The 25,685-nt window shown below is 44.4% G+C and overlaps 3 protein-coding genes and 1 long non-coding RNA gene across 8 annotated transcripts in view; 2 read left to right on the top strand and 2 right to left on the bottom strand.

Annotated features, from left to right (window-relative positions):
• The window catches only part of LOC110504394 (protocadherin Fat 1), a 70,802-nt gene extending 63,161 nt beyond the window's left edge, over positions 1-7,641 (bottom strand). Inside the window, exons 1-5 of the mRNA XM_036969679.1 lie at positions 7,446-7,641; positions 1,721-1,814; positions 964-1,613; positions 769-827; positions 328-526 (exon numbers count right to left, since the gene is read on the bottom strand). Of these exons, the coding sequence (XP_036825574.1) occupies positions 328-526; positions 769-827; positions 964-1,613; positions 1,721-1,814; positions 7,446-7,641 (1,198 nt within the window). The remainder of the gene's footprint in view (positions 1-327; positions 527-768; positions 828-963; positions 1,614-1,720; positions 1,815-7,445) is intronic.
• Positions 7,642-15,348: 7,707 nt separating this feature from the next.
• On the bottom strand, positions 15,349-18,199 carry LOC118946046. The gene is made up of 3 exons (XR_005041176.1): positions 17,469-18,199; positions 17,209-17,359; positions 15,349-17,069 (listed from the first exon to the last, which is right to left on the bottom strand). It is a non-coding gene; the product is annotated as an uncharacterized LOC118946046 (long non-coding RNA).
• Positions 18,200-20,476: 2,277 nt separating this feature from the next.
• On the top strand, positions 20,477-23,767 carry fgl1 (fibrinogen-like 1). The gene is made up of 7 exons (XM_021583502.2): positions 20,477-20,817; positions 21,523-21,697; positions 21,813-21,972; positions 22,079-22,176; positions 22,289-22,377; positions 23,040-23,227; positions 23,431-23,767. Exons 1-7 carry the CDS (start codon positions 20,758-20,760, stop codon positions 23,588-23,590), a joined length of 930 nt encoding a protein of 309 aa, XP_021439177.2. The 5' UTR covers positions 20,477-20,757; the 3' UTR covers positions 23,591-23,767.
• Positions 23,768-25,331: 1,564 nt separating this feature from the next.
• The window catches only part of mtus1a (microtubule associated tumor suppressor 1a), a 60,444-nt gene continuing 60,090 nt past the window's right edge, over positions 25,332-25,685 (top strand). For 4 of the 5 annotated variants that reach the window (XR_005041207.1, XM_021583495.2, XM_021583496.2 and 1 more), the window contains exon 1: positions 25,332-25,644. The gene's annotated coding sequence lies outside the window, so the exon portion shown is untranslated. The remainder of the gene's footprint in view (positions 25,645-25,685) is intronic. The other variant, XM_036970256.1, reaches the window with a different exon arrangement.

Genomic DNA, 25,685 nt, shown 5'->3' with positions numbered 1-25,685 from the left:
GTTAATTACCATCTGCATCAGTAGTCAGTCACATTGCTAATATATTGACACTTTATTTGTGATTTGCATCATCAGCTAATGCCTCATTAACTTCAGGATGTTGCAGCGGTGGTATATCTTCCACTTTGACAAAAACATCTTCATCCGACTTTTGACTTACATTTCCTGACCCTCCCTCTTGTAAAGGATAAATTAATACATGTGACCCCATTATGGTTACTCAGGGGTTGACAACTCAGGAGGGAGGGAGTACGGGCCCTGGTCAAAAGTAGTATACTATATAGGGAACAGGATGCCATTCGGAACGCACCCTACAGGATAACTCACCTATGCACTGACCATGACGGGGGAGTCTGAGTCTGGGATGCAGCAGGTCAGAGGGCTCTGTAGTGCGGAGGTTGGGGGTGTGGCTGTCCCACGTTCCATGGTTATCCGAACGGAGAGGTAGAGGAGAGGAGGCAGCTGCTGTCTCATGGTTTTCCCTCTGTGAAGAGACTGTGGGCTCACATTCTAGGATATCACTTCCCTACAACACAGGAAAAGAGAATATCACTTCCCTACAACACAGGAAAATAGAAAATCACTTCCCTACAACACAGGAAAAGAGAATATCACTTCCCTACAACACAGGAAAAGAGAATATCACTTCCCTACAACACAGGAAAAGAGGATATCTCAGGAAGAGGCCAAAACATAAGTAAGAGGAAGTCTTCTGGAGGGTAGCTCTATTTCCCTGTGTAGGGCAGGTATACAGAAGCCATACAGTACCTGGCCCTGCTCCAGCTCTAGAGCCGAGTCATTACTGGCTTGGAGAGAGTCGTTACTGGCTTTTAGAGAGAGTAGTTACTGGCTTTTAGAGAGAGTATTTAACTGGCTTTTAGAGAGAGTAGTTACTGGCTTTTAGAGAGAGTAGTTACTGGCTTTTAGAGAGAGTAGTTACTGGCTTTTAGAGAGAGTCTTTACAGGCTTTTAGAGAGTAGTTACTGGATTGGAGAGAGTAGTTACTGGCTTGGAGAGAGTCTTTACTGGCTTGGAGAGAGTCTTTACTGGCTTGGAGAGAGTCGTTACTGACTTGGAGAGAGTCGTTACTGGCTTGGAGAGAGTCTTTACTGGCTTGGAGAGAGTCTTTACTGGCTTGGAGAGAGTCGTTACTGGCTTGGAGAGAGTCGTTAATGGCTTGGAGAGAGTCGTTACTGACTTGGAGAGAGTCGTTACTGGCTTGGAGAGAGTCGTTACTGGCTTGGAGAGAGTCTTTACTGGCTTGGAGAGAGTCTTTACTGGCTTGGAGAGAGTCGTTACTGGCTTGGAGAGAGTCGTTAATGGCTTGGAGAGAGTCGTTACTGACTTGGAGAGAGTCATTACTGGCTTGGAGAGAGTCGTTACTGGCTTGGAGAGAGTCGTTACTGGCTTGGAGAGAGTCGTTACTGGCTTGGAGAGAGTCGTTACTGGCTTGGAGAGAGTCTTTACTGACTTGGAGAGAATCTTTACTGGCTTGGAGAGAGTCTTTACTGGCTTGGAGAGAGTCTTTACTGGCTTGGAGAGAGTCGTTACTGGCTTGGAGAGAGTCGTTACTGCCTTGGAGAGAGTCGTTACTGGCTTGGAGAGAGTCGTTACTGGCTTGGAGAGAGTCGTTACTGGCTTGGAGAAAGTCATTACTGGCTTGGGGAAGGTCGTTACTGCCTTGGAGAGAGTCGTTACTGGCTTAGAGAGAGGTCTGGACGTCATCAGGCTCAGCCTGAAGTCTTCATCTTCCTCATTCTCGTCCTCTCTGCTGCCATAGTTAGTCAGAGCCTGGCTGTCTGCCTTAGACAGGTCTACAGGACCAACACAGACCAAATCAAACACTTCATACAATACCAAAATGATATATGTATTAACCAAGGTGAAATTAAATTTTGCAGCTCACTTATTAATAGAAGCAGTCCTTCACTGTCATTCATTTCTTCCTCTTCTTCTCCTTCTAAGGCATCATTGCAGCTGTCATCTTTCAAACTAGTCATCCTTTCTCCTGCCCCAGCACATTCCTCCCTCCGCTCTGTTTCATCTTTGTCTTAACAAAACACATTCAAGATACAGTATTTTAGGAATTTTGTAGATGACAGGTTTTGCATCTTAAATGGCACCCTATTCACTATGTAGTGCACTAATTTTGATCAGGGCTCTGGTCAATAGCAGTGCACTACATAGGGAATAGGGTATAATTTGGGACACACATGCGTTGACACATTGTAAAGGCTCCCTCATCTTGTACCACATGTAAACCAAGATCATAGTGTACACTACATGACCAAAAGTATGTGGACACACGCTCGTCCAACATCTCATTCCAAAATCATGGGTATTAATATGGAGTTGGTCCCTCCTTCGCTGCTTTAACAGCCTCCACTGTTTTGGAAAAGCTTTCCACTAGATGTTGGAACATTACTGTAGGGACTTGCTTGCATTCAGCTACAAGAGCATTAGTGAGGTCGGGCACAGATGTTGGGCGATTAGGCCTGGATCGCAGTCGGATTTCCAATTAATCCTAAAGGCGTTCACTGGAGTTGAGGTCAGGGCTCTGTGCAGGCCAGTCAAGTTCTTCCACACCGATCTAGACAAACCATTCCTGTATGGACCTCACTTTGTGCAAGGGGGAATTGACATGCTAAAACAGGAAAGGGCCTTCCCCAAAATGTTGCCACAAAGTTGGAAGCACAGAATGTTCTAGAATGTCATTGTATGCTGTAGCATTAAGATTTCCCTTCAATGGAACTAGGGGTCTTTTCCCAAACCAGACTATTATTCCTGCTCCACCAAACTTTCAAATAAAATACAATTTTATTGGTCACATACACATGGTTAGCAGATGTTAATGCGAGAGTAGCGAAATGCTTGTACTTCTAGTTCCGACAATGCAGTAATATCTAACAAGTCATCAAACAATTTCACAACAACTACTAAGAATCATTTTTTTCAGCTTTTATTTCATTCATCACATTCCCAGTGGGTCAGAAGTTTACATACACTCAATTGGTATTTGGTAGCATTACCTTTAAATTGTTTAACATGGGTCAAGCGTTTCGGGTAGCCTTCCACACGCTTCCCACAATAAGTTGGGTGAATTTTGGCCCATTCCTCCTGACAGAGCTGGTGTCACTGAGTCAGCTTTGTAGGCCTCCTTGCTCGCACACACCTTTTCAATTCTGTCCACAAATTGTCTATAGGATTGAGATCAGGGCTTTGTGATGGCCACTCCAATACCTTGACTTTGTCGTCCTTAAGCCATTTTGCCACAACTTTGGAAGTATGCTTGGGTCATTGTCCATTTGGAAGACCCATTTGCGAACAAGCATTAACTTCCTGACTGATGTCTTAAGATGCTGCTTCAACATCATTTTCCTTTCTCACGAAGCCATCTATTTTGTGAACTGCACCAGTCCCTCCTGCAGCAAAGCACCCTCACAACATGATGCTGCCACCCTTGTGTTTCACGGTTGGGATGGTGTTCTTCGGCTTGCAAGCCTCCCCCTTTTCCCTCCAAACAAAACAATGGTCATTATGGCCAAACAGTTCGATTTTTGTTTCATCAAACCAGAGGACATTTCTCCAAAAACCATGATCTTTGTCCCCATGTGCAGTTGAAAACCGTAGTCTGGCTTTTCTATGGTGGTTTTGGAGCAGTGGCTTCTTCTCTGCTGAGCAGCCTTTCAGGTTATGTCGATATAGGACTCATTTTACAGTGGATACAGATACTATTTATTTAATTTAAAATTTTGGGGAATTTTACCCCCTTTTTCTCCCATATTTCGTAGTAACCAATTATTAGTAGTTACTATCTTGTCTCAACGCTACAACTCCCGTACGGGCTCGGGAGAGACGAAGGTTGAAAGTCCTCCAAAACACAACCCAACCTTCTTAACACAGCGCGCATCCAACCCGGAAGCCAGCTGCACCAATGTGTCGGAGGAAACACTGTGCACCTGGCGACCTTGGTTAGCGTGCACTGTGCCCGGCCCGCCACAGGAGTCACTGGTGCGCAATGAGACAAGGATATCCCTACCGGCCAAATCCTCCCTAACCCGGACGACGCTAGGCCAATCGTGCGTCGCCCCACTCGCGAACCCAGAGTCTCTGGTGGCACAGCTAGCGCTGCGATGCAGTGCCCTAGACCACTGCGCCACCTGGGAGGCCGTGGATATAGACACCTTTGTACCTGTTTCCTCCAGCATCTTCACAAGGTCCTTTGCTGTTGTTCTGGGATTGATTTCCACTTTTCGCACCAAAGTACGTTCATCTCCTTCCTGAGCGGTATGACGGCTGCGTGGTACCATGGTGTTTATACTTGCGTACTATTGTTTGTACAGATGAACTTGGTACCTTCAGGAATTTGGAAATTGCTCCCAAGGATCAACCAGACTTGTGGAGGTCTACCATTTTTTTCTGAGGTCTTGGCTGATTTCTTTTTATTTTCAAAGAGGCACTGAGTTTGAAGGTAGGCCTTGAAATACATCTACAGGTATACTTCCAATTGACTCAAATGATGGCAATTAGCCTATCAGAAGCTTCTAAAGCCATGACATAATTTTCTGGAATTTTCCAAGCTGTTTAAAGGGACAGTCAACTTAGTGTATGTAAACTTCTGACCCGCTGGAATTGTGATACAGTGAATTATAAGTGAAATAATCTGTCTGTAAACAATTGTTGGAAAAATGACTTGTGTCATGCACAAAGTAGATGTCCTAACCGACTTGCAAAAACTATGGTTTGTTAACAAGAAATGTGTGGAGTGGTTGAAAAACGAGTTTCAATGACTCCAACCTAAGTGTATGTAAACTTCCAACTTCAACTGTACATATGAGATGAGTAATGTAGGATATGTAAACATTATTAAAGTGGCGTTATTTAAGGGGACTAGTGATACCTTTAAGTCTATTTATTAAAGTGTCAGAGATTTGAGTCTGTATGTTGACAGCAGACTCTCTATGTTAGTGATGGCTGTTTAACAGTCTGATGGCCTAGAGATAGAAGCTGTTTCTCGGTCCCAGTTTTGATGCACCTGTACTGACCTCGCCTTCTGGATGATAGATGGGTGAACGGACAGTGGCTCGGGTGGTTGTTGTCCTTGATGATCTTTTTGGCCTTCACATCGGGTGCTGTAGGTGTCCTGGAAGGCAGATAGTTTGCCCCCGTGATGCATTGTGCAGACCGCACTACCCTCTGGAGAGCCTTGCGGTTGAGGGCGGTGCAGTTGCCGTACCAGGCAGTGATACAGCCCGACAGGATGTTCTCGATTGTGCATCTATAAAAGTTTGTTTTAGGTGACAAGCCAAACTTCTTCAGCTTCCTGAGGTCGAAGAGGCGTTGTTGCGCCTTCTTCACCACGCTGTCTGTGTGGGTGGACCATTTCAGTTTGTCCGTGATGTGTACGCGAGGAACTTAAAACTTTCCTGAAGTTCATCTCCTTTGTTTTGTTGACGTTGAGTGAGAGATTATTTTCCTGACACCACACTCCAAGGGCCCTCAACTCCTCCCTGTAGGCTGTCTCGTCGTTGTTGGTAATCAAGCCTACCACTGTAGTGTCGTCTGCAAACTTGATGATTGAGTTGGAGGCATGCATGGCCACGCAGTCATAGGTGAACAGGGAGTACAGGAGAGAGCTGAGAACGCACCCTTGTGGGGCCCCAGTGTTGAGGATCAGCGGGGCGTTTCCTACCTTCACCACCTGGGGGCGGCCCGTAATAAAGTCCAGGACCCAGTTTTATAGGGCGGTGTCGAGACCCGGGGTCTCGAGTTTTATGCTGAGTTTTGAGGGTACTATAGTATTAAATGCTGAGCTATAGTCAATGAACAACATTCTTACATAGGTATTCCTCTTGTCCACATGGGATAGGGCAGTGTGCAGTGTGATGGCGATTGCATCAGTGAACCAATTGGGGCGGTAAGCAAATTGGAATGTGTCTAGGGTATCAGGTGGGGTGGAGGTGATATGCTCCTTGATTAGTCTCTAAAAGCACTTCATGATGACAGAAGTGAGTGCAACGGGGCAATAGTCATTTTGCTCAGTTACCTTAGCTTTCTTGGAAACAGGAACAATGGTGGCCATCTTGAAGCATGTGGGGACAACAGACTGGGATTGGGATTGATTGAATAGGTCCGTAAACACACCAGCCAGCTGGTCTGCGCATGCTCTGAGGAAGCGGCTAGGGATGCTGTCTGAGCCAGCAGCCTTGCGAGAGTTAACGCATTGAAATGTTTTACTCACGTTGGCCACGGAGAAGAGCCCACAGGCTTTGGTAGCGGCCCGTGTCAGTGGCACTGTATTGTCCTCAAAGCGAGTAAAGAAGTTGTTTAATTTGTCTGTGAGTAAGACGTCGATGTCCGCGACAGGTCTGGTTTTCTTTTTGTAATCCGTGATTGACTGTAGACCCTGCCACATACGTCCGAAGCAATCCTGAAGTGTGGAATCTGATTGCTCAGACCAGCGTTGGACAGACCTGAGCATGGGCGTTTCCTGGTTTTAGTTTGTCTATAGGCTGGGAGCAACAAAATGGAGTCATGGTCAGATTTGCCGAAGGCAGGGCGGGGGAGGGCTTTGTATACAAACTTTACAGTTGGCACTACCAAAGATTTGTCTGTCGGACTACCAGATGGTCAAGCGTGATTCATTACTCCAGAGAACATGTTTCCACTGCTCCAGAGTCCAGTGGCGGTGAGCTTTACACCACTCCAGCCGACACTTGGCATTGCACATGGTGATCTTAGGCTTGTGTGCAGCTGCCCGGCCTTGGAAACCAATTTGATGAAGCTCTCAAAGAACAGTTATTGTGCTGACATTGCTTCCAGAGGCAGTTTAGAACTTGGTATTGAGTGTTGCAACCGAGGACAGACAATTTTTATGCGCTACACACTTCAGCACTCGGCGTCCCATTCTGTCAGCTTGTGTGGCCTACCACTTCACGGCTGAGCCGTTGTTGCTCCTAGATGTTTCCACTTCCCTACCATAACAGCACTTACAGTTGACTGGGGCAGCTCTAGCAGGGCAGAAATTTGACAAACTGACTTGTTGGAAAGGTGGCATCCTATGACCGTGCCACGTTAAAAGCCATTGAGCTCTTCAGTAAGGCCATTCTACTGCAAATGTTTGTCTTTGCAGATTGCATGGTTGTGTGCTCGATTTTATACACCTGTCAGCAACAGGTGTGGCTGAAATAGCTGAATCCACTAATTTGAAGGGGTGGTCACATACTTTTGTTTATATAGTCTATGCAAATGAAAAGGGAAAAAGACAGGATGAAAATAGTAAACATACTTTATCTTCATCTTCCAGCGCTGCCTTGTATGGCTGTTGTTCCGCCAATGATTCTGTCTCCTGGAAAACAATGAATAAATGAAATAACAATTTGGCTGCATTTGTCAAACTCCTATATGATGGTAAATAAAATAAACACATTGTCAAACATTAATACCAACCTCAGTGTAGCAGGTCCATTTCACTGCAGGGGCTGTGATAGTGCTGGTGCATTGAACATTCTGCTTGACTGCCAACCTATACATGTCCTGCATCAGGTGGAAGAAGGCTAGCTCATGGAAGATGGCCTCAGAGAGGTCCACCAGTAGATCACCACCACTGCCTCTCAACAGCCTCCCTGCATAACGGGCCATGGAACTCTGACAAAGGTGAAATAAAGAGAAAGATGGTTTTAAACCCAGACAGATAGAAGTTAATGTCAAATTAACAATAGGATCAGTTATGTTCCAAATGGCACCAAGTTCCCTACATAGACTACAAAGGGAAGCCCAGCCGTGAACTGCCCAGTGGCACAAGACTACCAGACGAGCTAAATTACTTCTATGCACGCTTCGAGGCAGCAACATTGAAGCACGTATGAGAGCACCAGCTGTTCTGGACGACTGTGTGATCACGCTCGCCACAGCCACTGTGAGTAAGACCTTTAACCAGGTCAACATTCACAAGGCCGTAGAGTGAGACAAATTACCAGGACGTGTACTCCAAGCATGCGCTGACCAACTGGCAAGTGTCTTCACTGACATTTTCAACCTGCCCCTGGCCGATTCTGTAATACCTACGTTTCAAGCAGACCACCATAGTCCCTGTGCCCAAGAACACCAAGGTAACCAGCCTAAATGACTACCGACCCGTATCACTCATGTCTGTAGCCATGAAGTGCTTTGAAAGGCTGGTCATGTCTCACATCAACACCATCATCCCAGAAACCCAAGACCCACTCCAATTTGCATACCGCCCCAACAGATGCACAAATGACTCAATCTCTATTGCATTCAACACTGCCCTTTCCCACCTGGACAAAAGGAACACCTATGTGAGAATGCTGTTCATTGACTGCAGCTCAGTGTTAAACACCATAGTGCACTCAAAGCTCATCACTAAGCAAAGGACCCTGGGACTAAACACCTCCCTCTCCAATTGGATCCTGGACTTCCTGACGGGCCACCCCAGGTGGTAATAGTAGGCAACAACACATCTGTCACGCTGATCTTCAACACAGGGGCCCCTCAGGGGTGCATGCTGAGTCCCATCCTGTACTCCTTGTTCACCCACGACTGCGTGGCCAAGCACAACTACAACACCATCATTAAGTTTGCAGATGACACAATTGTGGTAGGCCTGATCACCGACAACGATGAGAGAGTCTATAGGGAGGAAGTCAGAGACCTGGCAGTGTGGTGCCAGGACAACAACCTCTCACTCGACGTGATCAAGACAAAGGACATGATCGTGGACTACAGGAAAAGGAACGTCTCTTTCATATCGTCCGAGATTCCTAAAGATTGGAAAGCTGTCGCAGTCACCCCCCTCTTCAAAGGGGGTGACACTCTAGACCCAAACTGTTAGAGACCTATATCCATCCTTCCCTGCCTTTCTAAAGTCTTTGAAGGCCAAGTTAACAAAACAGATCACTGACCATTTTGAATCCCACCGTACGTTCTCTGCTGTGCAATCCGGTTTCAGAGCTGGTCACGGGCGCACCTCAGCCACGCTCAAGGTACTAAACAATATCATAACCGCCATCAATAAAATACAGTACTTTGCAGCCATCTTCATTGACCTGGCCAAGGCTTTCGACTCTGTCAATCACTGTATTCTTATCGGAAGACTCAACAGCCTTGGTTTCTCAAATGACTGCTTTGCCTGGTTCACCAACTACTTCTCAGACAGAGTTCAGTGTGTCAAATCGGAGGGCCTGTTGTCCGGACCTATGGAAGTCTCTATGGGGGCACCACAGGGTTCAATTCTTGGGCCGACTCTTTTCTCTGTATATATATCAACGATGCCGCTCTTGCTGCGGGTGATTCTGTATACAATCTGGCCCTTCTTTGGACACTGTGTTAACAAACCTCCAAACGAGCTTCAATACATACAACACTCCTTCCGTGGCCTCCAACTGCTCTTAAATGCTAGTAAAACTAAATGCATGCTTTTCAACAGATCGCTGCCCTCACCCGCCCGCCCGACTAGCATCACTACTCTGGACGGTTCTGACTTAGAATATGTGGACAACTACCTAGGTGTCTGGTTAGACTGTAACCTCTCCTTCCAGACTCATATTAAGCATCTCCAATCCAAAATTAAATCTAGAATAGGCTTCCTATTTCGCAACATAGCCTCCTTCACTCATGCTGCCAAAATACCCTCATAAAACTGACTATCCTACCGATCCTCGACTTCGGCAATGTCACTTAGAATAGCCTCCAACACGCTACTCAGCAAACTGGATGCAGTCTATCACAGTGCCATCCGTTTTGTCACCAACGCCCCATATACCACCCACCACTGCGACCTGTATGCTCTCGTCGGTTGGCCCTCACTACATATTCAGCGCCAGACCCACTGGCTCCAGGTCATCTGTAAGTCTTTGCTAGGTAAAGCTCCGCCTTATCTCAGCTCACTGGTCACCATAACGACACCCACCCGTAGCACGCGCTAAAAAAGTACATAATTTTCTTCAGGAATGTAGTGAAGTAAAAGTAAAACTTTTAAAACTTAAACTTTTAAAGTACAAAAAACAACTTATGTAGTACTTAAGTACTTTACACTGCGGAACGCCAATTGTAGGTCCAAAAGGCTTCTTAACAGCTTCTACCCCCAAGCCATAAGACTGCTGAATAACAAACCAAATGGCTATCCAGACTATTTGCATGGATCCCCCCCTTTTTTAAGCTGCTGCTACTCGCTGTTTATAATCTATGCATAGTCACTTTACTCCTACCTGTACATATTACCTCAATTACTTCGACTAACCTGTGACCCTTTTAGTCTACAAATGGTGTCAGTCGAGGAGGTGTTAAACCTGTTGAAGTCATTACACGATGGTAAATCTACAGGTTATGGTCTTATGGACAATGTTTTACTTCGCTGTGCTGCTTCCCAGATTGCAGTTCCACTGAGATACATATTTAATTGGTCACCGGAAAAGGGGATGTTTGCAAATGTATGGAAGCATGTGAAACTGTGTCCTATTCTGAAAGACAGCAAAGAACCCATTACTCCTGCCAATAGTCAAACAATTAGTCTACTCCCTTCACTCAGTAAGTTATTGGAGGGTACTGTGAGTATATGGAAAATAATGATCTGATTACAGCCAATCAGCATGCTTATCGCAAACACCATTCCACTACATTGGTTGACATGACTGACCATTGGCTCAATGCTATGGATAATGGCAGGTTTGTGGGTGTATTATATTGAGATTTTAGTGCAGCATTTGATTTAGTGGATCATGAAATAATTTTGACAAAATTAATGCATTATGGTTTTAAGGGGGTAGCATTGAATTGGGTACTGTCACGACCTGACCTTAGAGAGCCTTTTTATGTCTCTATTTGGTTTGGTCAGGGTGTGATTTGGGGTGGGCTTTCTATGTTTTTGTTTTCCATGATTTTGTATTTCTATGTTTTAGCCGGGTATGGTTCTCAATCAGGGACAGCTGTCTATTGTTGTCCCTGATTGGGAACCATACTTAGGTAGCCCTTTCCCTGCTTTCAGGGTGGGAAGTTAACTTTGTTTGTGGCACTTAGCCCAGTTGAGCTTCACGGTCGTTTTATTGTTTTGTTGGCGTCATTTTTTCTTAAATAAAAATAAATGTACACTCACCACGCTGCACCTAACCAAATGGCTATCCAGACTATTTGCCCCCTTTTTAAGCTGCTGCTACTAGCTGTTTATAATCTATGCATAGTCACGTTACTCCTACCTGTACATATTACCTCAATTACTTTGACTAACCTGTGACCCTTTTAGTCTACAAATGGTGTCAGTGGAGGAGGTGTTAAACCTATTTAAGTCATTACCTGATGGTACATCTACAGGTTATGATCTTATGGACTAATGTTTTAAGACGCTATGTGTCTTCTTCAGATGCCCGTGACAGAACTACCCACCACAAAAGGACCAAGCAGCGTGGCCAGGAGTATGAGACAACCTGGGAGGAGGCAGAGAAGTGGTCGGTCGACCCAGGGAGAGTGCCAGAGCCCGCCTGGGATTCAATTGAGCAGTGCGAGGAGGGATACCGGAGAATGGAATTGGCGACACGTACACGGCTAGCGAGGAAGCCCGAGAGGCAGCCCCAAAAATATTTTTGGGGGAGGCACACGGGGAGTTTGGCTGAGTCAGGTTGGAGACCTGAGGCAACTCCCCGTGCTTACCGTGGCGAGCGTCGTACTGGTCAGGCACTGTGTTATGCGGTGGAGCGCACAGCCCGGTGCTCTACATCCCAGCTCCCCGCATCTGCTGGGCTAGGGTGAGCATCCAGCCAGGACGGATGGTGCCGGCTCAGCGCACATTGTCTCCAGTGCATCCCTTCGGCCCAGAATATCCTGCGCCGGCTCTGCGCACTGTGTCTCCGGTACGTCTGCACAGCCCAGTGCGTCCTGTGCCAGCGCCCCGCATTGCAGGGCGAAGATAACCCCCCAGCCAGGACGGGTTGTGCAGGCTCTAAGCTCGAGACCTCCAGTGCTCCTCCACAGCCCAGTGTATCCGGTGCCTCTGCCAAAGACAAAGCCTCCTGTATGTCTCTCCAGCCTGGTGAGTCCTATGCCTCCGCCCAGAACTAAGCCTCCTGTGTGTCTCTCCACTCCAGTGATGATCCATGGCAAGAAGCCTCCAGTGATGATCCATGGCAAGAAGGCTCCAGTGGGGATCCATGGCACAAAGCCTCCAGTGATGATCCATGGCAAGAAGCCTCCAGTGATGATCTATGGCACGAAGCATCCAATGATGATCCATGGCAAGAAGGCTCCAGTGGGGATCCATGGCAAGAAGCCTCCAGTGATGATCTATGGCACGAAGCCTCCAGTGATGATCCATGGCAAGAAGCCTCCAGTGAGGATCCATGGCATGAAGCCTCCAGTTAGGAGTCATGGCACGAAGCCTCCAACGACGGCCTCCAGTCTGGAGTCTCCAGCGAGGGTCTCCAGTCCAGAGTCTCCAGCGACGGTCTCCAGTCCGGAATCTCCAGCGACGGTCCCCAGTCCGGGCCCGCAACGAGGGTGCCCAGTCCGGGGCCCGCAGCGAGGGTGCCCAGTCCGGGGTCCACAACGAGGGTCCCCAGTGCCGGTCGGCGACGAGCGTCCCCGCACCAGAGGTGCCACCAAAGTGGGGTGAGCCTGTGGTGGAGCGGTCCCGCACCTGAGCCGCCACCGCAGATAGATGTCCACTCCGAACCTCCCCTGTAGGCTCAGGTTTTGCGTCCGGAGTCCGCACCTTTTTTTTTTGGGGGGGGGGGGGGGGGGGGGGGGGTAGTGTCATGCACTGACCTTAGAGAGCTTTTTTATGTCTCTATTTGGTTTGGTCAGGGTGTGATTTGGGGTGGGCTTCCTATGTTTTTGTTTTCTATGATTTTGTATTTCTATGTTTTGGCCGGGTATGGTTCTCAATCAGGGACAGCTGTCTATCGTTGTCTCTGATTAGGAACCATACTTATGTAGCCCTTTTCCCTCCTTTCAGGGTGGGAAGTTAACTTTGTTTGTGGCACTTAGCCCAGTTGAGCTTCACAGTCGTTTTCTTGGCGACATTTATCTTAAATAAAAATAAATATACCCTCACCACGCTGCACCTTGGTCCTCTTCTTCAGACGCCCGTGACAGGTACAGTCATATCTAACTGACAGGAAACAGTCCACCTACAGTGGGGAGAACAAGTATTTGACACACTGACGATTTTGCAGGTTTTCCTACTTACAAAGCATGTAGAGGTCTGTCATTTTTTTTATCATAGGTACACTTCAACTGTGAGAGACGGAATCAAAAACAAAAATCCAGAAAATCACATTGGATGATTTTTAAGTAATTAATTTGCATATTATTGCATGATATAAGTATTTGATCACCTACCAACCAGTAAGAATTCCGGCTCTCACAGACCTGTTAGTTTTTCTTTAAGAAGCCCTCCTGTTCTCCACTCATTACCTGTATTAACTGCACCTCTTTGAACTCGTTACCTGTATAAAAGACACCTGTCCACCCACTCAATCAAACAGACTCCAACCTCTCCACAATGGCCAAGACCAGAGAGCTGTGTAAGGACATCAGGGATAAAATTGTAGACCTGCACAAGGCTGGGATGGGCTACAGGACAATAGGCAAGCAGCTTGGTGAGAAGGCAACAACTGTTGGCGCAATTATTAGAAAATGGAAGAAGTTCAAGATGACGGTCAATCACCCTCTGTCTGGGGCTCCATGCAAGATCTCACCTCGTGGGGCATCAATGATCATGAGGAAGGTGAGGGATCAGCCCAGAACTACACGGCAGGACCTGGTCAATGACCTGAAGAGAGCTGGGACCACAGTCTCAAAGAAAACCATTAGTAACACACTACGCCGTCATGGATTAAAATCCTGCAGCGCACGCAAGGTCCCCCTGCTCAAGCCAGCACATGTTCAGGCCTGCTTGCCAATGACCATCTGGATGATCCGGAGGAGGAATGTGAGAAGGTCATGTGGTCTGATGAGACAAAATAGAGCTTTTTGGTCTAAACTCCACTCGCCGTGTTTGGAGGAAGAGGAAGGATGAGTACAACCCCAAGAACACCATCCCAACCGTGAAGCATGGAGGTGAAAACATCATTCTTTGAGGATGCTTTTCTGCAAAGGGGACAGGACGACTGCACCGTATTGAGGGAAGGATGGATGGGGCCATGTATCGCGAGATCTTGGCCAACAACCTCCTTCCCTCAGTAAGAGCATTGAAGATGGGTCGTGGCTGGGTCTTCCAACATGACAACGACCCGAAACACACAGCCAGGGCAACTAAGGAGTGGCTCCGTAAGAAGCATCTCAAGGTCCTGGAGTGGCCTAGCCAGTCTCCAGACCTGAACCCAATAGAAAATCTTTGGAGGGAGCTGAAAATCCGTATTGCCCAGCGACAGCCCCGAAACCTGAAGGATCTGGAGAAGGTCTGTATGGAGGAGTGGGCCAAAATCCCTGCTGCAGTGTGTGCAAACCTGGTCAAGAACTACAGGAAATGTATGATCTCTGTAATTGCAAACAAAGGTTTTTGTACCAAATATTAAGTTATGCTTTTCTGATGTATCAAATACATATGTCATGCAATAAAATGCAAATTAATTACTTAAAAATCATACAATGTGATTTTCTGTATTTTATTATTTTAGATTCCGTCTCTCACAGTTGAAGTGTACATATGATAAAAATTACAGACCTCTAAATGGTTTGTAAGTAGGAAAACCTGCAAAATCGGCAGTGTATCAAATACTTGTTCTCCCCACTGTATATCAATGGTTCATTTTCTTCCCCTTATGCTTTAAACTGTGGAATACCGCAGGGCAGTTTCCTTGGGCCACTTCTTTATTTCATATATACCAACGACCTTCCTTATGCCTTATCTGTAACTCAAGCTACTATATTTGCAGATGATACTACAATTTATACAGCAAGACAATCGGTTCAACAGGTACATCAAGCTTTACAAGGAGATTTGGAGAATATCAGGGAGTGGGTTTGCCAGAACAAACTTGTTTTAAACACCAAGAAAACCAAAGTTATGTTGGTATGTTCCACTAGGAAAAGGCCAACATAGCATGGGATACAATTAAGTATGGGAGGAGTGGAAATTCAAAGTGGCAGAAACTACTAGGAGTGCAGCTAGACAACTGCTTATCATGGTCATCTCAAATAACTCATCTATGTAAAACAAATATTAAAACTGCATGCATGATCAGAAGGATATCTAAATATTTACCAGGAAAGATTCTTAAGCAAATAACACAAACATGTGTGGCCTGGGGACATGCATTAGCAAGTGAAATTAGGGGGATTCAGATTGCCCAGAACAAAGCAACAAGGATTGTTTTAAGGTGGAGATATGGTTATTCTGTTGTAGTCATGCGCAATGCGCTTTGTTGGTCATCAATCAACAAGATAATTGAAAAAAACATGCTTATTTTATTTCATAATATACACCATTTTAAACGGCCAAACTCTATTCACAACCACAACAGTATTCAGTTGGTAAGAGACAGACATTCAGTAAATACTAGGAATAGATTGTGTTATCCAGACAGAAAAGAGAAATAGGCAAAAGAACATTTCGATTTAGAGCAATAAAGAAACGGAATAATTTAACTGAGCAAACCAGAAATCTCACAATATATAAATGTAATCAATATTTTAAAAGCATTTAAATATAACACATAGAAATGTTGTGTTGGACTATAGTAGATGAAGAATCAATATATTTTTTGACTGTTATTTATCGGGTCAATATGTTAGTGCATTATGTCTGTTTGTAACAGTGCGTTTAAATGTGAAAATGTGTTCATATTATAAATTGTATTTTAATGTTTAAAGACTCTTGGAAGAGGAGTCCAAATTAGGATTAAAAGAGATCCAAATTAAAACAAAAAATAAAAACAAAAATTGACTCGGTACTGGTACCCCCTATGTAGCCTTGCTATTGATACTGGTATATATTTTATTGTTGCTCTTTTATTTTTTTACTTTAGTTTATTTAGTAAATATTTTCCTTAACTCTTATTTTTCTTAAAACTGCATTGTAAGTAAGCATTTCACTGTAAGGTCTACACCTGTTGTATCCGGCGCATGTGACAAATACAATTTGATATAATTTGATTTGACAGTGCACTACTTTTGACCAGAATCCTACAGTATGAGTCAAAAGTAAGTGCACTTTATAGAGAATGGAGTGCGATTTGGGACGCAAGCAGGATGTGATGTTTTCTCAGCTGCAGAACATCACTGAGCTGTTTGTGGAAGAAGTGGATGAATTCTCTGCTGTCAGAGCCAGAACCTTGTGTCTGATGGACGCCAGGAGATAAGAAGATAACTCCTCCTCCACACGCTCCTGACAACACAACACACAGTGAGAAATGAACAAGTTCTTCATTTCAGTTCTAAAGAAATCTTTTTCAGCTAAGAAATGGCATAAAATGCAATAAGTATACACATTCAGGGCTTTGAAATCCCAAATATCCTACACCAAGCATTGTGTTTAACCTTCAAAATGGGAAGGATCTCAGCCATGATAGCATTTATCTGCCTGTCAAGTTGTTGAGTGTCAACTTGTGTACACTGGATTTCATTTAAGGAAGAGTTAGTACCATCACAGGCACCTAAAAAACAGCAGGGTGTCCAGTCAATCATAGCAACAGATCAAAGTTAAACAGACACTTAGACATATAGCATAGACTATTAATTAAGGAGACAGCAGTGTTCAAATCCATGAACGGTTTTTACCCAGATCCTCATTGGCAAATGGCTCAAGGTGGGAGGCGATAGACAGGATGCATTCACCTCCTTCTGAAACATTTATTTTCTGTCTCTTTCCTGAATAATCCTCTTACAAATCAAATAAACAGTGACATGAATATTATTATTGTTATGGTAATTTTGGTCTGTTCATAAAACTAACAAAGGATGTAATGTGTTACATTAGTCAGGTGATTGCAGGTCAGAGAAACGCATACATACAGCAATGATGTCTTAAGAACATGGTCTCTCTGGATGTCAGTTCTGTGGTGGGGGAAGCCTGGAGAACAGGGCTGGCAGGCACATGCTGGTCTTCAGTCACATTTCTTTTGGAAGGATGCCGAGCCAATAAATAAAAAATGGTCTTGATTAAGATTTCATATGGATCTTGTATTACCGTACTGACAATAGTCTATTGTATAACACCTGTAGATGGTAAATGGCACAATTAAATTGTTCCAGTACCTTCAGGGCGAATAGTGCTCTCTGCCGTAGGTAGTCTGTGTTGAGCAGCTGCAGCTGGGCCTAGTCTCATTCTGAGATATCACATTAGCCATCTCAGAGTAGATGGCCTCACGCAACACCTCAAACAATGAACCATCCGTGACCCCCGCATCTGTGAACACACAAATCAACACACATTCCTTTAGGTCAATGTCTGTATCTCAAATGGCACCCTATTCCCTATGTACCAGATTCATTGCTCTATTACCCCCTTCACTCACCAGTGGTTCTGCCGTGTCCTCTACTCTGCTTCCTCTTGTTTTTAGATGAGGACAGGCTGTGTTTAAACATGAGGCTGACGGGGGTGGTGGCCTTGCTGGATTTGAGGGATGTCATTGGGCTGGCGGTGGTGTCCGCAGGGTTGGATAGACTGCTGGTGAGAATTCCAGAAGATTTCTCTCCAAACCGACTGCTCCTGCTATTTCTATGGAGAGGAAATAACCTGGAGATTTTCTGGCTCTTAACTTTACCACCTAGCTTGTCTGGACTACCAACATGGACATCAGCCAAGCTGACGGCGCTTGGCAGTGTGCTTCTGTCCTCCTTCTCCTCATTCTCAGGAACCCTAGTATTGAGAATCAACGTTGTTCTATTCTGGAACATTGTCTCCATTCACAACATGTATTTAGTGTGCCAATCCAATCAGAAAACATTCTCCCAACTGAACAGGCACAGGCTTCCACTTCCTCAAATTGAGTATGCTTTTCAATAACAAATCATTATGTAATTTACCATGAAACAAACAGAGGAGGAGCCAGCTCCAAAAACTGTGATTGCAGTAGGTTTGTCATTGTTCTGGCCCATTCATTGAGTGGCTATCATGTGGCTGTGGAAAGACTGTATCATGAGTTGCCAGCACAGGGGACTTCGGCTCAGCCCACTGCTGCCATCTGGTGCTGGACTGGGGAACCGGTAATTCCCCCACAGATGTGTGAGGTGCAGGACATGGGTAAAATCCTGAAAAGATACAAACAGTTACTGATCAATGATGTCTTATAATTAACTATTTATACTTTGCAACACTTTGTTCTTGTTAAGTCATACAAAATCCCCAGCTTAAATTGAAACCTGTAGAGTCAAATATAGACCTTGCCTGAAGGAGGATATGAGAAGGTGCTGATGTCACTCATGTTCAAGGTATTTATGGGGGGAGGCAAGGGAGGATGAGACTGTTGTTCATGTAGGAGATCATTCAAAAGCTGCCTCATTCTGTCAAATGAAATAATGTTTTCTTGAAGTGGACAGGCATGCATTTTCACCACTGACCAGTGAACAAGCCCTTGCATTTGGTCACAATACAGTAATGTCATCGCTGTTTATGGTCAAGGCTTTACAGTATCCCACCTTTGGATGTTGTTCTGTTGTCTGGCCAGCTGGGTGCAGCAGTGGTTGAGTTGGTTGATAATAAGGTAGACCTGTGTGTGTCCAGGGCTGATGCCATAAGGGCTCAGGTAGAGTACAGACTGGAACACATAGGACATACAGTGGGGCAAAAAAGTATTTAGTCAGCCACCAATTGTGTAAGTTCTCCCACTTAAAAAGATGAGAGAGGCCTGTAATTTTCATCATAGGTACACTTCAACTATGACAGACAAAATGAGAAAAAAAATCCAGAAAATCACATTGTAGGATTTTTAATTAATTAATTTGCAAATTATGGTGGAAAATAAGTATTTTGGAAGGATGCCCACTGTTCCTAGGCCATCATTGAAAATAAGAATTTGTTCTTAACTGACTTGCCTAGTAAAATAAAAAATAAAATTAACGCACAAAAAAACAGCCAGCACAGGCACAAAGGGTAATGGAATCATCTATGGACTACTTACAGGAGAAAGAGCAACAAGCAAACACAGAGGCATGCACACAGACAACAGATCATCATCCAGGTATCACACCTGCCCTGCGCAGACACGCTTCATCATCAGAGCAGCAGTCAAACGACGACATGCTGCTGGACACACAACTGAGAAAAACTGGTTTCCACACGACGGCAAGACATTAGCTCAAATACATCACTCCTAAAAGATAATGGTCCCCCAAATAATAACGCAGGCTGTCCTCCTAAGTTATCCCCTGAGTCTAACCTGTCATCCATCCACTGGTGCTCTGAAATCTGCTCCTCCATCCAGTGCCTTTTGTAGGAGTCATTCAATCGGTGTCTCCCTTGACACTCTGCCATTAAAGATTCAGGCCCTGTCCTCTTCTGGCTCAGCTTCCCTCCCAGGATCTGTTGTTGCTGCACCTCACAGTTAGTCCACAGCTGAAAATAAACAGGAATCAGATCTGTTTGGTATTAGCTCTTAAGTTTTTGGATGTACTGTGTGTGTACTGTGCTGTACCTTTGTCTTGAGTGAACTGGCTGAAGCAGCGTGCTCTGTGTGGTTCATCATGGCTTCACTGGAACTAAAGGCTGTAAGGGCTGCGCAGGTCGAATGGGCTGCAGGGAAATCTGTGACTTCCTGGTAACTCGTCACACTGGACACAGATACCTGGAAAAGTAATGCCACCCGGAATTCACCTTCTAACCATGAGGGATGCTCCCTCTATCTCGCTCTCTCACACACGCGCACGTACGCACACACACGCCTCTGGTAGGGAACATGTCCGTGTGAGCTCTTCTAGCTTGGCATTTAAGTCGATCAGGTGCTGTTGCTCATCATTTAACCTCTTCAACTCTCTCTTCTGCTGCCACAGCCTCTCTTCCAATAACTTCTCCCTGGCACTGCAACACAGACACAAGCATTAATTTACCTTCAGTTTGAAACGGTTTGGATCCAGCAAAATGTAGACTTCAGAAAGGCACATACTGTACCTTAATCGCTCTTTCTCAGAAACATCTTTCTGAGTAGAACACCTTGATTTGTGATCCATTACCTTTTGTTAAAGATAACTAACAAAGCTAGCTAAAAACATTACCAACTGTCACATACATTGAGGAAGTTGAAACCATTATTATGGATACAGAGCCAGTTTAGAATGTTTAAAATCTTTTCACAATGTCATAATATCCTGATCTTTCCCCATTTAGTACAAGCTGACCTGAATGTCAGTCCGCATTTCTAACTTGCTTCACACATATTTCTTCCATTATTCTGTAATGTCTGTAGCAAATCAGGTATTCCCTTCAAAGCCACCCCCTTAAACACAAAAGGCAGTAGGTTACTTTATTAATATTATTATCAAAATATATAAACAAAGACTGAAATTGATTATCAGTACATAGTGTGCCTGTTTGTTTGTAAAAGAAAATAAACACTGTGCCAAAGGGGGTTATCTGGTTCTCATATTGTTAGTTCTTCACTCTGACTCACCCCTGTGTATTGTGATGCTAGACAGAAGATTTAAGAGGACAAGCTCAACTGCTACTGAGAATCCTCACATTCTTGTGAGGCGGCTATGAAGAGACAGCTGTGGAAAGTCTGTTGAAGTCCTTTTCCACTAAAAGACAAAGCAACTGGACCTAAATATCCCCGTTTCAACTGTGATTATTTCAGCATCGCTGCAGGTAAAATGAGAACCTTCAAGTTGTTTTTCATTGGGCTCATCTTCATCATGGACATGTCCCTTTCGGTAAGTACTCATTAGAAGGAACTATGTCTATGGACTACTCTTTCTCATGTTTGGTTGATTTTGATATTGGCCAACTGTAGCCTACTGCAAGGGAACCAAGTTATTTATGCTACTTATACTACTTACTGCTATACTGTGTGTGTGTGTATAAACATGTCTGTGTGCATGTGTACATACATACCACAAGTACATACACTGAGTGTACAAAACATTAGGAACACCTTCCTAATACTGAATTGCACCCCCTTTTGCCCTCAGAACATTCTCAATTCGTCATGGACTCTACAAGGTGTCGAAAGTGTTCCACAGGGATGCTGGCCCATGTTGACTTCAATGCTTCCCACAGATGTGTAAAGTTGGCTAGATGTCTTTTGGGTGGTGGACCATTCTTGATACACATGGGAAACTGTGTATTTGACTCAAACCTGTGCACCTGGCACCCTGTTCAAAGGCACTTAAATATGTTGTCTTGCCCATTCACCCTCTGAATGGCACACATACACAATCCCTGTCTCACTTCTGTCAAGGCTTAAAAATTCTTCTTTAACCTGCCTCCTCCCCTTCAGCTACACTTATTGAAGTGGATTTAACAAATGACAACAATAAGGGATGCTGGCTTTCACCTGGATTTACCTGATCAGTCTATGACATGGAAAGAGCAGGTGTTCCTAATGTTTTGTCCATTCAGTGTATATGTGTGTGTAGTCTTCAGATGAATGCCAGCAGGAGACAGTGCGGCTGCGGGCCCAGCTGAAGACTCTGGAGGTGCAGGTGATGAAGCAGCAGCAAGAGCTCATCCAGACTCTCAGCAGCCAGAGGACTGAGCAGCTGGCTTTATACCAGGACACCTTCCATGACCTGGGAGATCATCAGTATAGAGGTCAATAATCGTTTTTTTAATCCTTTTATTTCTAGTATGATTGCAGAATTCATAGTTTAAAACCATAACATTTGTGAAGTAAACATCCATAATCTCATCAGTAATCTGTATTCAGACTGTGCCCAGATTTTCAACGCTGGGAACAAAGGTAGTGGGTTCTACACGATCAGACCCATGACGAGCCCGAGCCTGGTCAGGGTCTACTGTGACATGACTGAGGGGGGCGGATGGACAGTCATCCAGCGACGCTCAGATGGCAGCCAGTCTTTCAATAAGTAAAACACAAATACAACTCAGATGTTATCTAATAATAAGATTACAGTAACATTCTTCTGTATGTGAATGAGCAATGTGTTGTCTTCATATCTAATCTGTATGCAGGCCCTGGAGTGATTATCAGCGGGGGTTTGGTGACCTGCAGTCAGCCAGTGGGGAGTTCTGGTTGGGAAATGACAACTTATATTACCTAACTTCACAAGGTAAATGTGATATTTTACAAAGTCTGCAAAGTCAAGACAAACAGTGAGAGAGTGACAGAGAGATGAGAAATTAGAGTTTTGACTAAAGGCTACCATAACTGCTTGGCTTTAGGTGACTACAACCTGAGGATCAACTTAGCTGACTTTGAGGGAGTACAACGCTATGCAGTGTACAAAAACTTCAAAGTTGCAGATGAGAAGGTGTTGTATTCTCTGGTTTCATTTTTACACCTCTGCTCAACAAGTGTCCATATGGAATGATGACGACGTTGTCTTTGGGTGATGTTTCTATCTATCTGTGTCAGTGGGTCATGGGGAAGATCTCAATTGCACACGCCTTGTGTCCTTTCTCCTCTCTCTTGTCTCTTTCTCAAAACCTATTGGATGAGAAAGCCAGAGGTCCCACCCCTCTGACCTTCTCCTCCAATGGGTTATGAGGAGAGGGAGGATGTGAGGAGGATGCAATTGAGATCTTCCCATGGTCAAGATCAGGGGTATTAAACTCTTGCCTTAAGAGGTCCAGTGCCTGCTGCTTTTCTGTTCTACCTGATAATTAATTGCACACAGCCAGGAACAATGAAAAAATGCAGTGGAACTGGCTTCATGGTCCAGAGTTGAGTTTGAGGGGCAACTCATCAGTTGTTTCCTTTAGGAAAAAGGAAAGGAAATAACAGATCAAAGGTTAAACAAACCAGGAGGAAGACATTCTACCAATATGTCAATTGTATGAAAAACCCCAAATTCTATGATGCAACTCATTCCTCTCTCAGAGTTTTGCTTACCATACACATATTACAGTTGAGGAGTTCGTTTTTTGGGGGTTTGCATTGTGCTCACTATATTACCATCATGTTTATCCCCAGGAGTTTTACCAGCTGCAGTTTGGTGAGTTCTCTGGTGACTCTGGTGACTCTCTATCAGGCAGTTACCACCCAGAGGTCCAGTGGTGGGCCAGTCACCAGGGAATGAAGTTCAGCACCTACGACAAAGACAACGACCGCTACGAACGCAACTGTGCCCAGGAGGACAAGGGAGGCTGGTGGTTCAACAGGTTCTTCATCCTCATTCTGTCCGTCAATGGTCTAGGCAACTAAAAGGGCTACTTTGGGAGATGTCACAAGTTCTCTCTTTGGACAAGTTCTCTCTCTAATCTAGTCATTCAAAGAATACATCATCTGACATCATGACAAATACAATACACTTCATGATTCTATACTTATCCTAATTCTTGCTGTTCTGTTTCATTTCCACTAGATGTCACTCTGCCAACCTGAATGGCTACTACTACCACGGTGCCTACAGTGCTGTGACAGACAATGGAGTAGTCTGGTACACCTGGCATGGCTGGTGGTACTCCCTCAAGTCTGTAGTCATGAAAATAAGGCCGGCTGCTTTTGAGCCTAATATTGTCTGATCCTGTGGATACAATCCAATGAATGTAGGCTAAAACAGTGTATTATTTAGTCACATAAACTACAGTGTGCAAGAAGCAGAAGTGTTTGAATTCATTCCAGCTCACAATTATGTGCTCTTATCATTCTCAATAACTGCCTTGCTTGCAAATCTGATTAAAGGATTCCTTAAAATGTTTTATGTTGTTTTTCTGTCTCACTGTCTATTCAAATTTCCCTAAAAAATTAAATCCTGCAGGGAAAGAAGAATGGGCTGATAACAGTGAAAGCCAGACAGACTATTTCAAACACTTTCTAAAAAGAAGAGAGTGCTTAGGCTTGGTGAGTGTTGTGTGTGCAATAATTAGGCATAGGCCTACCGTCTTAAAACGAATACAAACTGAAGGCTATCTCACCTCAGGCTCTGACATCCAGGGCTACTCTTAGTAGGCAGTTAGCATACATTGTCAAATGTTGCAGATAGAAATGCCATGAAATGAAGAATAGAGCCAACCTTATTCCTTAATAGATATAGAACCTGTAATATGGTTTGTGCCTTGTTAGCCTATACATTTTTTTGTGACATGTTTGTTCTACAGCTTATTTCTATCTGAACATTTCAAAACGTTGCGTCCTACTGAACGCACCAAATGTGAGCGCGAACTCAGAGTGGCTCGTGCAGCAAGCTACGCGCCTATTCGGTCCATCTGGGAAAACCATTCGATTTGCCCATATCAACTCAAACATGGTTCATCTTGTATGATTTTTCTACATACACGTAGCAATTAACACAAGCTAACATTTTCGTTAATTTAGTTTTTTAAAGATTTATGATAAAATATGATAGCCTAGGAACCCCTAGAAAAAGCAACGCTTCAAATACAATTTTCACCCTGAATTGGCAGTTATCTGGCTAAAGTAGCTGACTAAACTCCACTCCCTCACCATGGACTCGCGAGTTGCGCAGCGGTCTAAGGAACTGCTTCTCAGTGCTGGAGGCGTCAATACAGACCCTGGTTCGATTTCAAGCTGTATCACAACCGGCCATGGTTGGGAGTCCTATAGGGCGATGGCAGCATCGTCCAGGCTTGGCTTTCATTGTAAATAAGAATTTGTTCTTAACTGACTTGCCTAGTTAAATAAATAAAACATAGTCAGCAATTATCGACTCTGTAGACTATTTCAAAGAGTTTTATTTTTGATTTGGCCTAATTTCCATTTTTATTAGTTCTGACAACGCTTATACACTCCATCCATCAAGGTCCGAGTGTTCTTCAGATTGGAACGTGAAGGAGCCTTTTTTTTACGTTTCAAAATGGTCTCCTGGCCTCCTATTGGTCATATTTTTGCAAATCATTTTCCAATGGTGGAGTTTATTTTGCGTGGCTGGGTGCCCCAGGTGGGTGGAGATGACACGTAAAGGTATACTTCGGGATTTTGGCAATGAAGCCCTTTATCTACTTTCCCAGAGTCGGATGTCTCTGCATCCAGTATAAAGGAAATAAAAGGTAGTTTCGCGAGTCAATGCTAACTAGCATTAGCACAATGATAACGTCTATGGTGTCTACTAGCTAGCAGTTACCATAGACTGAAGTCATTGCGCTAGTTAGCGACTTCCTTAAAACTGCACGCAGACATAGAAATTGTGTTGTGAAAAAGAGTTCATCTGACACTGCCAAAATCTTGACGTATCCCTTTAAGGACCAATAGAATTATCTAAAATGACTAAACTCCGCCCACCTGGGGCACCGGGCCATACTAAACACCCAACCAATCAATCAGTTATTTTTTTATTCCCATTGTGATCGGTCACTAAACCCAGGAGGCCAGTTAGAAATATATATATATATCCCTCCTTGACTTTCTTATTCTGTAAAATAAGAACTTTATCAACTTCCACTTGCAAGTAAGAGTTGCCAAATGTCCTCTTCACTTCAGTTTGCTACTCAAACGAGGTAATGGCAGTGTTCCCTTTGGTAGCATAGTAAATCGTTTTACCCAATTGAAAGTATACCGGAAGGATGCCCTCGGCAGTGCAGCACTAATCGGTTTGACTAGATGGAATACAGCTACCGGAGTAAGTGACTTTTTCGTAGCAGGTTAGGCGAGTTTATGCAG

This window comes from Oncorhynchus mykiss, chromosome 31, assembly GCF_013265735.2.
Source record: "Oncorhynchus mykiss isolate Arlee chromosome 31, USDA_OmykA_1.1, whole genome shotgun sequence".
Lineage (NCBI taxonomy): Eukaryota > Metazoa > Chordata > Actinopteri > Salmoniformes > Salmonidae > Oncorhynchus > Oncorhynchus mykiss.
The sequence above is the reverse complement of the archived record's forward strand: the minus strand, read 5'-3'. Positions and strand labels throughout refer to the sequence as shown.